The 15,486-nt window shown below is 37.3% G+C and overlaps 1 protein-coding gene across 3 annotated transcripts in view; it reads right to left on the bottom strand.

Annotated features, from left to right (window-relative positions):
* RSU1 (Ras suppressor protein 1) overlaps positions 1–15,486 on the bottom strand; it is a 108,733-nt gene that overhangs the window by 67,105 nt on the left and 26,142 nt on the right. For all 3 annotated transcript variants that reach the window (XM_086741549.1, XM_086741551.1, XM_086741552.1), the window contains exons 4-7: positions 10,998–11,118; positions 7,785–7,903; positions 6,192–6,274; positions 5,806–5,920 (exon numbers count right to left, since the gene is read on the bottom strand). In XM_086741549.1, the coding sequence (XP_086597675.1) occupies positions 5,806–5,920; positions 6,192–6,274; positions 7,785–7,903; positions 10,998–11,118 (438 nt within the window). The remainder of the gene's footprint in view (positions 1–5,805; positions 5,921–6,191; positions 6,275–7,784; positions 7,904–10,997; positions 11,119–15,486) is intronic.

The following is a 15,486-nucleotide window of genomic DNA, read 5'->3' as shown; positions in this document are numbered from 1 at the left end:
CAAAATGTTTCCTGTATTATTTCTAAAATTATTTCATACTACTTACAACTCAATTGAATTCATTTCTTCCACATTCCTAATGTAAAAGATACACCATTTACTAGAAGACCTACAAGTGTTGCTAAGTTTCACCAATTTGTTTCTTTGAAAGATGACACGTGCTGGAAATACTATTTCCTTCACTGCTGTGTGTAACAAACATCCAGCGCTGACCGGGATCTTGAGGGGCAAACCAACAGTCACTCCTAAGTGCTCCCAGTGAAGAAACCCAAGAAACACACTACGCAGTAGACTGTTTTCGGTACAAAGGGAATTAACGTGATGTCAAAGTAGTTTAATATCAAAGACATTTTAATGGCACAGGAAGTATTACAGGCTTACGGGATCAGCATCCCAATTTATTTTGAAATATATTGCAAATTTTTTCCAACCTCAGAAAGTGCCCTGGGATTCTCAATTACAGGGGAATTCAACACAGCATTCCCTCTTTGAAGGGTCCCTATCAGACCAAAATATAGTTAATTTAAAAATATGAGTTCAGAAAGGAGTCACTGTATTGCTTTTGTCCCACAGCTTCGAAACTTCCAATCAAACACAGGTTGCCAAGTACTCTGAATAGCAAAATCACTTTTAAGTACTATGAAACACATAAAATGAACCAAATTTAACAACAAATACAACATTTGCTAATTACAGTACTCTTACCTACCACAGCTCCGACAGAACAGATGAAATATTTGCTGACAGAAACATCATTATTATGCTGATGGCACTTATAATCAGAGCACAGTCAACACTAGGAAAGCCTACACACACACTGTAGTCATCTGAGAAGCGACAGTAGGACTCGCATATCTTAAGAACTAATGTAAGATCAAATCTGAATCTTGGGAAGTTTGGCAGGCATTACAGTGTAAGGAAATGAATGCCTGTGGTGTACATCTAAATGATGGGCTACAGAAAACTTCTTTCTGCATATAAGGAAACCGCAGAGTTGTCGTCTCTTCCCATACACCTTAACTGCCATCATATACTCTGTGGAATCTGTCTGGTTTTTAACTACATAAGAAGTGGTGGAGTTTGGTGGTGTTGGTTTTTGTTTTGTTTTGTTTTGTTTTTTTATGTTTGGGGTTTTTTTTTTGTTGTTGTTGTTTCTAACTTAAAATAAGCCTAAACCGAGCAACACAGTTAGAATAGACACAAATTTTCAGAGGTGCTGCTCTTACATAAATAATCTGTCCGTGATCTATCTTGTTATGTACATTTTTCTGTTATTCCTTAACTAATAACTGCTACATCAGTACTCTTAGAAAACAAGTTATTTTGTTAATCCCCTGGGTAGTTTAATAAAGCTCCTTACTTTCTTACACCATCTTTGCCTTAGTTACAAAAGTGGAACAGGTAATTTTTCAAAAATTGCAAGGCATCAACTACTTGTTCCAGTGCTCAGAGCTGGTGTCCAAGGAGCCCCAGGATGTTCAGGCTTACAACAAGCACCACAGACCTATATTCACAGGTGTGACAGCGTTGTGACACAGGTAGAGTGCAGTGACAGCTTATATTGAAATAAGAAAAGTTTGGCGCTTGCTTCAAGTATATTTAGAAAAGAAATATCTTTTGTGAAATAAGTGATGCCTATGTTTGCACATGCCCATTATAATTACTTAAGTAAACTGCTATTTCGATTAATATTAACTTGAACAAACAACTGCAGCAACTACTTTGTGTAATATAATATTCATTCACAAATTCTAGAGTCATTTCAAACTCCTAAATTTTAAAATGTCTTCCTGTGATGGAAATATTGAGACTTCTGGCAGGATTCCTTGAACTTTCTATTAAAGCCAATTCTTTATCCACAGAAGATAATTTAGTGGTTCAAAACTGAAAAATTATGAAAAAATTACTTAGCCATTCTGACATACAGATTTAATTTACAAAATGTTTCACCCTCCTTAAAAAGGAACATGCCTACTTATCCCATCAAGTTTTTTTTTCTTTATGAAAGAGTTTGAATTTTCCACTTTTCAAGCATGTACTTAACTTCACAGTTCTAATAGTGTCTCCCTTTACGTGAGGAAATTATTTGATAAACTAGAACAGTATTGAATAGTATACTTGAAAATCATGGATGCCAACATTCAGTTTTTGAAAAAGAGGACGGTGATTAAAAACATATCCTTAGAAATCACTGTTCTTCCCACATGCATAAACATGAGGTAACGCACATAGTCAACATTACAATCTGGGGTTTAAAAATCATGCCATTTGTTTCCACATCAAAACTGCAAACCTACAGATAAGCTAGTTACATTCTCTGGGTGGCTATTTACATTTAGCTACCACTTTGTGAATACTCTGCACCCTTACACTCCTGACTCCACTAAGAAAATCTTGTATGTGGCACATACGGGCCCACTTAGATGACCATACAATGAACTTAAAACACCATCGTTGATCTTACTAATTGCATCTGTCACTTTATGTGGTTCTTGTTTCTGCTCGGCTTTCTTTTCAAACACCATTCCAATTGTTAAATGGTCAGAGTACACAAAGTGACAGATTTAGTGCTTCCCTGGCAATTTATATAACTGACTGCAACTCTGTCGTTGCAGTGAATCATGATTTATTTGTCTCGCAATGCAGCACATAACCTTTTAAATGCTAGGGAAAAAAATGCCAGCGCTTCTTTAAAGTTTATATATGACTGCCCACCACCATTCCTCATGAACGGGTTTTTGAGAAAAATGACAAAAACAAGCTGCAAATTCCACCCACCTACTCCCAGCCATTTCCTGCATTCATCACTCACATGTACCATATTTACAGACAAGCACCCTCACCCAGAGCACCAGTGCACTCTTCTAGACACCTCTTTTCTTCCTGGGCAAGAATTTTTCTTAAATTAGTGATAGGTATCCTCTGCTAAACACAGAGGAGGATAATACTGATCTCCCCCAGCTCTCTTACTGGCGTGTGCCGTGCTCAATCACATCAGGTGAAATGAAGAGCAGACTGCATGGTTTTATTTATTGGTATCTTTCTCCATTCCAAAATTGTGATCCTAATGCCTGTGTATGGCCTTTTCTCAAACCCTACTCTCCACGCCTTCTTCTGCACTTCCTTCTATTACCTCTAAAGACCAGTTTAATGCACTCCTCCCCTTCTCCTCATTCAAATACACTGTTTTATTCTGGTGTTTACATTGTGCCATCTCCCTGGTAAATAAACATCATTGCTGTCCACCAGTGCCCGAACGAAGCCAGTCAAAAGTCTTCAGCACCTTTAATTATGAAAGCGATAATGAGAGAGGAAAGATTTTTTACTTTAAATGGAACAGCAGTACCTCCAATTAATGTAAACAAGACCTGCTCATTGAAAATATATTTATGCAGCATGCATAGCATAAAAGTATTTGGATAGTTCTCCTTACATTATAATTCAATTTTAAAAATTTAGGAGGGAGAACTCAGAAAGCAGATAATTCCTCCCCCCGCACCCCCAGATTGTGACTATGAAATTAGCAGTCTGTTCATTAGGGTGTAACACTTGCATACCACCTTTCCTTGGCAGACTTCAAAACTCTCTGCAAAGGCACGCTTCTTTAAATTGCCCTAGTTTGCAGAAGGGAAAACAAGGCTGCAGAGATGAACTGCCTTTTTCTAGTCATTCAGCAGACTCATGCTTGCCTGTGGCCTGCTCCTACCTGATCTCAAACAAGCCTTCCAAAGCCCAGCCTGGTGCTCCATGCACCAAAATCCATTCCCTAAATGTTTGCCTAGATATTTAATAAACAAGCAATAACTTTGCTTTGCACAGTAAATATGCTTGCAAGTTGCACAAGTTACAAATCCAGACTTCAGTGTAATGTTCTTTGGAAATATACCCCAAAATCTAGGCTATTTTAAATATCTGAGATAGTTGTAGCGCTACACATGGCACGGACTGCAATAGAAATTTTGCCAGCTGATCGTGAATGAGGATCTTGGGTAAGATCATAAAATGAAACATTGTTAAATTAATACATTAAGAGAAAAGTATAATTTATAGAATAGATTTTGAGTAATAAAGAATGGAGGTGACAAGGACTTAAGTTACGTTAATGTACCTCATCCTGATCAGATGGGGCAAAATGACAAATCCTTTTTCTACCAGATTGTTCTATAATGCAAAGAGATGTTAACTAGAAGGAGAAATGCTTCCCTTGGCCATCTTGAGTTTTGCAGGTCAGTGCAAAATAAACATGAAGAATTTTATTTCAAACATTTCCATTTGGTTTGGACAATGATGGTAAAACCATTTAAAGTGAATTTGCTGTTATGCTGGTAAGGCAGCAGCATGTTTAGAGCATTTAATTAACCACAGAAAGTGGTTAGACTCAGTGCAGCATTTAACTTCCACTTTCAGGAAAAAATCAAGGCTGTAATTTAGGAAGCTACATAAAAGTACATTTACAGGTACTACATGCTTCTGAAACGTTATTGCTGTTGAAAGTGACTTTATAAATAAATATGATTTTGACAAAAAGGTAAAGAAAGTATACCTATGTCAAGGAATAAACATCTAAAATTACAGAAATGAGAGCAACATTCATCTACCAGTGGTGAGGGGGGAAAAAAAAAAAAAAAAAAAAAAAAAAAAAAAGAAATCCAGCATCATATAGTCCATTAGACTGATAAAGGCAAAAAACCCCATGGTGGGTAAACAAGTAAGAGTCAAAACAAACACGTTCCCCCACCTCACAGAAAAAAAAGGCAACACTTTGTTGCATAAAACAAAAAGCATACATTGCAGACTGTCACATTTATGTACACAGCTGCCACATTCTCTAATGGCTTAAAGCAAATTCTTATGACAACAAATAATTTTGCTTTATCATGCTAACATCAGTCACTGTCGTTGAGTTTTGGGAACTATTATTTGGAAGGTACTAGTAGAAACAAAGAAGCTTCCCCATACAACAGTCCACAACAACAAGAAACAAGGAATAAACTCAGTGTAACAGGTGTTTCAACAACAGGTAGTTGATGCAGCTACATTATTCCAAACAAAAATATTTTATGACAGTCTTCAAAAAATATCTGAAATCAAATTCTGGCTTGGGGCAAACAGGCACAACTTCTGTTGCAGCTATAAAATGGAATACTGCAATACAAATTCAGCAAAATCAATACTTAAGTTTAAAAGAAAAACTCTGCCTTACAGGTTGAAAGAAGCCACTTGTAATCATATTTAAATGGCCAATATCACAAATTCAAAGAATTTCAACTAGCTCCACCGCTTTAAGTGAAAGAAGCTGTCAATTCACTAAGGTAGGCAGGCTACTTAAACAGAAAAACAAAAAATTCCTCCAATTTAGCTATACTTTACTCTAGGAGATCAAACTTCCATTTTTACAAAAAAAGCCATGTACACTGCTGTCATTTTTGCTTAATGTAATTTTGGCTGATCCACATAGTATTCTCAAAAACCCAGCCAGAGACAAGAATAGCTTTGCAGACCCAACATTTATGGTATGTTATATAAAGTAAGATGCTATAAACAAATTGGCAGTCAGGTGTACGAATACACAAGCAAAAAACAGCATGTAAAAAAAAATTAATAAAAACCAAACACATATCTTCTGGCCCCTCCTGCATATCCAGTAGGAGTGACAAAGTGTTGCTCAGGGGAAAGTAAATAGCAGCAATGACAACCTAAGCACAATCATTTCCTAGAGTTTAAAAACTGGTTTTGTTTCAGAGGAAACACAGTGCATCTTTATCGTTATTATTCAGATAAATAAATGATCATCTGTAATCTTACCTAGTTCTGGGGGCAGCACAGTAAGACGATTTCCCTGGATATGAAGTTCCTTAAGCTGAGTGAGCTCACCAATTTCTTTAGGCAGTGATATCAGGTCATTGTCTCTAAGACTCAGCTAAGAGTGAATATAAAGTAGTCAGAACAATTTTCAGTCACCATAAAGCAGCTTAAAGCAGGCTCTCTACTCCCTCTGCCCCCACCTTTTTCCTAAGGACTCAATTCTTCCAATTTATTTACAAGTATCTGCTGGTAAACAAGAAACAGTTCCAGATGTAGTGGTCTATTCCTGCAAACGTACCCTACTACTCCTCAAATTGACTAGATTCTATTCCTACAAGCGTCGCAAAAGTGAATCGATTTTCCGAGAATTTAGATAAATTACTTACTATCTGCAACTTTGTGAGCTTCCCAATATCTGGCGGCAGGATTTCAAAATCGTTGTCACTTAGATAGAGTGCACGCAGGGTGGCTGCAAATTAAATAGCAATATATAAACAGGGTGGCATATAACCCAAGCATTTGAGGTCTAATCAATAAAAGGGAGTCAGGTTTGATTAATAACCCTGACTTGGTGAAAAGCCTTTGACATACCCAGGGCTCACAATAATAACAAGCAGGTCAAACTCAGATTTACTGGCTTATTGTATTGTTGGTGAGTTCAGGAAAACATCTATATTCAAAAGGACTGGCACAATTAACAATTTCTACAATAGTAGACTGGCAGGTTCTGGCATAGAGTCTCAATACTCAGGTGTCAGAATACAGTATTTACTCTGTTACCCCCGATTCTTATTTTTTTAATATCAATTTGCATCCTAAACACAAATTTAAAAAAAAAATTAAAAAAATAAAAAAACTGAGTTTTTTGACAAATACACATCTATATTAAGCTCTATAGAAAGCACCGTCTAACACTGGGAAAGAGACCAGACTGGGAAAGAGAGCAATACAGAAGACTCAAATTGTGTAATTTCCAGGCTTAGTCTCTACAAAATTCACAGAAAGGGATGATCCAGCACAACCATGTAGCTTGCTATTATTGAACAAACATAAATGACAGTTTGAAAAAAAAAAAAAAAATAAAATGGAGACTTACAAAGAACTGTTGGGTGCAGCGGGAAGGAAGGTGGTCAGGTCAGCAAAACCTCTCCTCCCCACCAGAGATCTCATTTGTTTTACACAGTTTACTCTTCCTCTTCTTTTAACTTTGTGAACATTTTTAATAATGCTCACTTAAAAATTTCCCTCTGCGAGGTTACAATCATGAAATCTCTCAGACAGCGGCACTTCTTCCTCTCCCCTTGCCTGTCACTTTCGCTGCTAAAAGCACTGATTCTGAAGCCACTTCAGCATAGTACGCTGAAAAGACCAGTAAGGTAGCAGAATCACCGAAATCTAGAAAGTGCCAGAATTCAAGTTGCTTAGGCAACCATAATGCAGCCCTTTTGCACATATGCATTACAATACCTTTATTTAACTCTGTGTATTTTTAATATGTGCAAAGGTCAGCTTAGCTCTGCCATTCCTGTGCCAAGCTTTCTAACCTTAGCATATTTTTTAACAGACCAGACACTCCAACATCCACATGCTGTTATAACTATTTCAGTAATGAACCATTAGGAACATAATTGTTTCCAGAGTCAACACACAACAGTTGCCTCACAACTTTCCCCTGAGGCTTGCAAGTTTCCATAAAGTTTTAAGTTTTATCTGAGTATGGGACCCAAGGAAATATTATTCAGAAGAAAACTAATACACCATTACTAACCAAGTCTTCTCATGTCCAGTAGTGTCAGGTGACTGCATATCAGTGATTAAATACTGCTGAGCTATGTAGAAATATTCAAAAGATATTCAAAGAAAAACATAAATATCAGAAAAATTCTGTTGCAGTTTAGTCTTCATCAAATACATTTCAACTGCAGAAAGCAAAGCACCATATCAAGAAGATTTGTAGAGTTTTTTTGACATTTTCTTACTCAGATAGAAGAAGTTTCCTGGTAGAGAATTTTCATTTAAGTTGTTGTAAGTCAAGTCAAGAACCTCCAGAGCTGGTAAAGAGCCAAATCCCCTTGGCAAGGTGTTCAACCTGTTCATGCTGTAAGTAAAGAGAAAAAACAGAACATGACATCAGTATTCACTTCATCTAGTAGGAATAAGACAGGCAACAAGAGTTTCATTTCTAAAAAACGTAATCTACACCAAGCTTTCCTTTTGTGTTGAAAAGGTGTTGATGCTACAGGATACTGAGCAAGCCTTTTGCAATGCAGACCTTTTTTTATCTCTCACTCCCATAAATATGCCCAAAACTTACACACTCACAAGAGATCCCGTCTGTTCTATCAATCAGCAGCCACAACTGAAACATGAAGCACAAGGGAGAGAGGTTTCACCGTGCCATGCTCAGCTTAAACAGTGTGCCATGGAGAAAGCTGGTCCTTGGTAGATGACCTATCTTCTAGCTAAACTACAAATTATTCTTTTGCACATTATCTTGACCATCTGCCATTTGGCTGTACCACACAGTTCTTCACCGTGGTACCAAATACAAAGAGGAATACCTCAACTGCACGGTATTTATGTTTATTGATAATTGCTGCTCAAACTCCTTAAGAACAGCAAATTTGTGTCACTAAACTATTGACACACATGGAGCATGAAGTGAATAAAGTGTCAGTCCTCTGATTGATGAGGCTTAGTCTGATTATAGCTCATTCAGCCAGTTTTAGAGGGTTTAGGATAGCAGTTCCCACCGGTAACAGTCAGAAGAACATGGGGAAAGCTAACAGAAGGAAAAGTTTCTCTGATAACCTGGAGCAGACAAGTTACAGAAAACAGTAACTTTTCTCTTACTTTAAAGGACTGGAATGAGGGGATCCAAATCATCACTAGAGCTGCTGCAACAACGAAGGCAGGCAAGGAGCTAGAGACTGTATTCACAGAACCTTACTGTTTGTGTACAAGCTAGAGCTCTGGCTGCTTGTCATATGAACAGAGAAGAACTACCGGCTAATTGTTTATACCATCTCTATTGCATGTAGAGCAAACAAAGTTTGCATGTATGGATCTTGCTTCAATTTGTCACCTGGGCTTGAAACTGGAACAGAGAAAATAAGCATCTTCAGGAAGAAGAGGTACAGCTAGCTACTTTGAAGAACTGGGTTTTATTCTTACTTGATGATTGGAAACAGTCATGACCTTCCACACGTTATCTCTAATATACTCTGAATTTGACTCTTCTTCTGATGGAAGAGTGATAAATAGGAATGGTCACAACTGAAGTCAAAGGGCGATGTAATGTGGATGTATGAAGCATCATGTAACACTGAGTATGTCAATACTTCGACTTGAGTTTTTGAAGTCGAGTACCCCAAAAAACAGAGACTTTTGGCTCTAATCTCTAGGGCCCTCCATCTCATGCAACGTTTGTCAAACATTGTGCAACACTCTGGGATAAATACTATGAACTACATCTGTAGGACAGTTAATAATCTCACCTTCTAAAAGTTATTTGGATGGTGAATTAAACACAAGAGCAGCTGCACCTCCAGACTAAGCCTGATGACTACACATCCAGGGCAGCAAAGGCAGGGGAAGCCTCCATTTCTTTTACAGACTCTCAGATACTAACCTCACCCTTCCTCTTCCACTTTTGCATAAGTCAGCCCCACCAGAACAAGAACCTGTAGAGATCAGCTCTCTGTAGCTAAACTGTAGATGAAGTCTTCCTCTTCCCTCCTGCCCCATAAGAAGTCCTACCAGGACATGCACCTAGTATTTACTGTTGTAGTAGTAGCTATTAAAACACAGAAGGGCATTCTCCACTGTTGCTGCTGAAGACTTGTCGTTGTTTTTAAAACTGTTCTTTATATCAAATACGACTAAAGAAAGCAGCTCCTTTTTCACTAGTATAAAGAATAAGCGGCCCTGACAGCCTTCCCTTTCGTAAGCAAGGAATAGGAAGAGAAAGAGTGTTCTCCCTATTGACAACAGGCAGAATAGCATCTATTCCTCTACAAAGAGGAGTATTTCAACTATGCTAAGACTTGTCACTGCTTTAATCCATGGAAAGAGTCCAACTTCTTCCCTCCGTACACTGCAACACTACTATGTGCCATTCCAAAAATATGGATTTAACTCCCAAGATACATAGAATCCTGGTCATTAATTAATATTTGCTCTGAAAAGCAATTCCAGGTTCAAACAGATATTAAGGCATGTTAGAGATTTAAACTGACCAGATAAAGACCACTGAAGACAGTTCATAGTGTTTTCACACCTATTGGCATTCCAACAGTTCAAGACGCAATTCAATTACCAGGACTTTACAAAAGTATCTAAAGCAGGATTCACAGAGCCTAGACACAATATTTAAAATAGTTTAAAGACCTCCATTTAAGGTGTTCAGAAGCCTGAGTTTATAGAATACAAACATTCTTTGTATGAGAAGCCTATAAAGCTAAAGCTTAACTCTACCAGTGCTTTCTGAAGTAGTTACACTTTAATATGTCCAGTTAGTTTTAAGAAGGTTCTGTGCTTCACTCTTATTTTCTTAATAATTCAAGAAAGCCTTCTGCAACTGTAGTTATTATAGACTATCACCAACGCTACTGGAATATAGTATCTGAACATTTAACAGGAATGCCTCTGGCTCAAATTCAGTCAATACTACCTCTTTGAATTAAATGCACACACATTTAACGATTTGCTGCTTCTTTTACACGTTTAATAGAAATTGAAGTTTCTTTAATCTCAAATTTGGGATTTAGGTATTAAAGTCCTAAATTAACATGGAAAAGGTAACATTCACTTTTTTTTTTTTCTTTTTCTCTCAAAGCAGAAGAGAAAATAAAGCCTAGCCCTTACACAGCAACCACAGAATTAAAAGACAGTTGCTAGGGAAGTAAAATTCAATAATTGTTAAGTTTGACTTCCGCATTAGACAAATGTGAATTGCTGTTGTCCTTAAATTGTTACTTAAGGTCAGTATACCAGACTAAGTGCTTGATCACTTTTAAGTATCTGATTATCCAGGACACTAGCTAAACACTCTGAAGCCATAATTGCTAAGTTACCCTCATAAACACTTTCAAAAAGAAACTTTAACAGCAAAAATATGAAGTTCTAGGTTCAGTTGTGACAACATTTGACAGCACCTCTATTACAGCAAATTTTAACATTAAGATACGCACCCAAGATTCAGGTGTTTGAGCTTTTGAAGGCTGCTAATCTGTGTAGGCAGCTCCTCAATCTGGTTGTTGAAAAAGTTGAGCACTTCTATGTTTCTCAGGTCTGCGATGTTTGCTGGCACAGCTGTGGGAAAGTTTTCACAGTGAGAGACTGCAATTAGAGCGAGCTACCCAGACTAGAGATGCTCTCCTAGCACCTGTCTTTTGCTCTGTTTGTACAGTGGCTGACAGTAGAAAGAGCATCTAACAGCAATTGCAATAAAAGCAAAATTTATATTTATATTATAAATATTTAAATTTATATTATATAGCTTAATATCTGGAATCTGTTCTCATTGCTGAGAGCAGTCTCTTTGTACTCTTCAGGAAAATTACTACCAGTATTGTAAGAGATTTTGACTAACAAAGACCATTGCAGAGAGAGACAAGAACAACAAATGCTCTCACAGACTGACAAAGAGAAGCAGGCCATCCTCTTGAGTTCGTGTAGCACACAGGTTTCAGAAGAGCAGAGCCTAAGAGACTCCAATCATTTAATTATTTGAGTTAAAAAATGAATCATACAAATACGTTACAGCGAGATAACAATTCTATTCTATTTAACATGAAATTAAAATTTATTTTAATGATGGCTCGTTCTTGCCTAAATAATGTAGTATCCATTTAAGATTCAACAAAATTTAGAAAAAAATTAAGTTCAGTCCTAAAAGATGAACTGTTCAGCCAAGCCATTTTCAGTTACCTCCCATGAGTGAATAACTAACTGATCCATACACATACATAGCTGCACTGAATTACCAACACATCAATATCCGGTTACTATCTAGAAACACGAAAAATAACATAGAAGCACAATATGAATACGCCTGTGCGAATAAAGTTAAAAAGCTGTTCGGATTTACCTCTTGTCTGCCTTAAACTTAGTGAGATTTAAGCAGATAGCTGAGCTTTACATAAAAGGAGGCTGGCAAGTCACCTGCACTGAAGCTTGCACCTGTGTTCAATGTTCACCTTGGTTCAGTTTCAAGTTTGCCTGCATCAGGAACCCATAGAGCACACATCTAAATAATCAGAAGTTTTTATGAGGCCATGATTTTCTTTTATTTGTTGGCAAGAGGCAGTCTTAGTCTTAAAATGGAGTCAATAATGTTTACAAAGCAGAACATTATAGTGTGTCACATTTACTAGATTATAAGTCTAATTACATTGTGAACAATAACGGGATCCCTAACAAACACTAATTACACTACATAAATATTACTGTTGAGGGCCATATTCATTGCAGGAGATTTTTAGCTGACTTTTTTTATAACGTCATTAAGGCAAATCTGAACATTTAAAAGCCCTCCCTTTGCGGTATTTTCCAATTGGTCGATGAGTATCTGCCACTCAATGATAGCAAGAATTATGTGCCTTCTGAAAGTAAAGGGTAATGTACTACTACTGTTGTTTTAAATTATTTCCTAACAGAAGTTAACTGAGGATTTTAATTGACATAATTCAGCTGTTTCCATCTTCAATATTTCACCAGAACAGTAATTACCAGTATTAAAATGTTTTCCTTTCAAGAAATTAGACTTTATAATTTGACGAGATGCAATGGACTGGCAAACCATGTTTCTGCTTTTCTCAGACAGATACTATGTTTATGCAAAGACTAGGAATCAGAAGTACTAGCAAATACAAGTTTTAGTTTAGTCAAAGCCTATAAAATACAGAGATCAAATACAATTCTCCTGAAGTTACAGTGTTGATGCAATTAATAAGAATTTGGTATGAAGGTTTTTGTCTTTTTGATAGTGTATGGGATTACATCCTCCTAGAAAAAAAAAAACAAAAAACCAAAACATTTTAACTTAACATCACAAATTACGCTAAATGTAATGCAGAGCTCTGTTGTGGGAACACTGAAACAAGAGTCTAACATTCAGGAGGCCAGACTAACCAAGCAGCGTTTGCTTGGCTGCCTACGTGTCCATTTTGTATTTCAATTATTCAGGTTGAACACCATCACAAGATGATGAAGAAATTAAGAAGCTGTTATCCAAGACACTGAAATTTCTCAAAGCCACCTAAAAATATCCATCTTGCACCAAGGACAGCACTATCACTACAAAGACAGGATCCCCATGACACTTTTTTGATCTTGCTGTGAGGTCAGACTACAGAAACTGTCAGACTACAGAGACAATTTGTTAGTGCTACCAGCAGTACCTTACATGTATTTTAGTTGAATCAGTGTCTGTTTATGGGCACCTTACATTTAGTCCTATTCGCAGTGGATTTAGTTACCTACCAACCTCTTGCATTACGGAGTAGCTGCAAAGCTCTTCTGCATCTGTGAACAGAGCACAAAATGGGGACAAGTATCCCCCAAGCAACCTGACAGAGTCCAAACAATAAATTACATCAAAGCAAAAAGCTGGACCCAGTTACTGAGCTACCTTAAACTAGCAACATTGATTTACCAGATGCGTCCTTTCAGATACCTGTCCAAACCAGCTTGTTTCCCCTCTTCAGAATAAATGAATTCTTAAGCTTGTGCCTAACTTCTGACTTAAGCTAGGAGACTGTGGAGAGAGGAAGAATAATTTCAAGGAAGATGGTGAATAGTCATCTTAATTAAAAAAAAACAACAACAACAACAAAAAAAAAAACCAAAAACAAAAAACCACAACAAAAAAACCAACACTAAACAATGCAAAAAACCCCATTAAACTACGCAGAAAAAGATGACACTTAAATATCAAGATAGGAAGAAAATTGCTTTGAGAGATTTGTTCATGAAAATTACACTTGCACTGAAGCTCACAGCATCAAAGAGAACCCTAGTTTCAATGGCTTACTACACAGTTGAAGACTCAAATTCTACCTGCTCATCCCACTTGCAAACACAGGGCAAAAACTCAACTTCCATTAGCTAGCTTTAAGTTTTTTTAAGTTTTTGGGTTTGGTTTTTTTTTTTTTTGGTCAGGGCACAGGTGTAAGTGCTCCTAGTGAACAATAAGAGCCATGTCCTCACACACAGTCTGCTAAGTTTCTGATATATCTGCATAATTCTCACATAGTGTATTTCATGTTGTGAATCACACTTAGGATACTTTATATTTTTATTTTCTTCAAGCCATACTAAAAGCTGCATGGGTAAGCAGGCTGAGATGAAAAAAAAAGCTAAAAATTTAGCAAAGGACTTGGATGAAATACTTTGTGTCTCACCCTGTTAAATCAAAATAAAAAGTCCCAATCCACAACTGTATTTTTTTGTTTGGATGGTAGGGCTGGAGGTATTTGGTGAGAACGAAAAACAGGACAGCAGGTCAAGACCAGCCTTGTGGTTGGGGAGGGAGGACTTTTTCCTGCAACAGCTTATTTTCTGCTGCAACAATTCAAATTCATTTGTAATATGAATTAATGCTCTCTTGGATTCAAAGCAAAACAGAAGACCAAAATTAAATCCTGTACTGGTCTTGTAGCTAAACTGCACAGGTTCAGTATCTTCAGGTTTAAAGATCAGCAGTGGGAAAGCAAGGCTGACTATGCATATAGCACTCTCTGTTCTGATCTTTACATGATTAAGGGCATCCCGACTACCGTCCCCCTGTTACGTGGCAAAATTCTTCACAGATACATAGCAGACTGCCAAATACAAAAAAATTCATGTTCTGGCAATACTGAATTCCACTCGAGTCACCTTCTCATGATGAGCTGTGAGAGTGAACTGTCAGCATCCTGGTTCCATTCACCCACATATTTACAGTACGATCCACAGTGTCTTAACAACTCTTCTAAGACCATCTGCTGCCCAGTGTCATTAACAACTAAACTCCCCCTCAGCACATGCTAGTAAAATTTGGCAGCCCAATGCCTTTGCATTCTCCTGTGAAGCTTCAGTCACATCATGAAGCCCCATTCATATTAAGTCGCACTTCACAAGACCAGGAACAGCTTCCTTCCTCTTGTTCAGTACTAGAAATTGCATTCAGTGATTCACTCTGACAGCTATAGATGTCACCTTGATTCAAAGAGCTTGGCTGAGAGTGAGAGAGAGGGTCTACAGGCTACACACCAAGGAATAAGAGGACTTTATTTGTGCTGCTGAAAATAAGGATTGGCAACTTGTTATACTTCAAAGCCTTTAAAAACAAATATGCTCTTTTTTGCCCTGAAGTTAGTGGCAGTTCTTTAAGAACTAAAATATATTCTCATCAGAGCAGCCTTTCACTCAAGGCAAGTTATTACATTCTATTCCTACATAAGCAGCAGCTGTTCAAAAGTTCTGATATGAATTCCAAAACATACATAAGAAGGATTAAACGCTACTACTCAGTGCCTATATAACTCCACACTTAAGTATCCTGGATCCAGACCTCAGTTCTTTCTCCACATGAAGAACAAGAAGCCAACACCAGACACCTGTCATTCTTACTCTTTACTAGAAGTCTGATGTTATCCTCTGTTGGGGAACAGATACTAGGTTAGATGGACCTTCTAT

Source organism: Chlamydotis macqueenii, chromosome 2 (genome assembly GCF_036417535.1).
Source record: "Chlamydotis macqueenii isolate bChlMac1 chromosome 2, bChlMac1.mat, whole genome shotgun sequence".
Classification (NCBI taxonomy): Eukaryota; Metazoa; Chordata; class Aves; order Otidiformes; family Otididae; genus Chlamydotis; species Chlamydotis macqueenii.
This window is presented reverse-complemented; position numbering and strand designations above follow the sequence as displayed.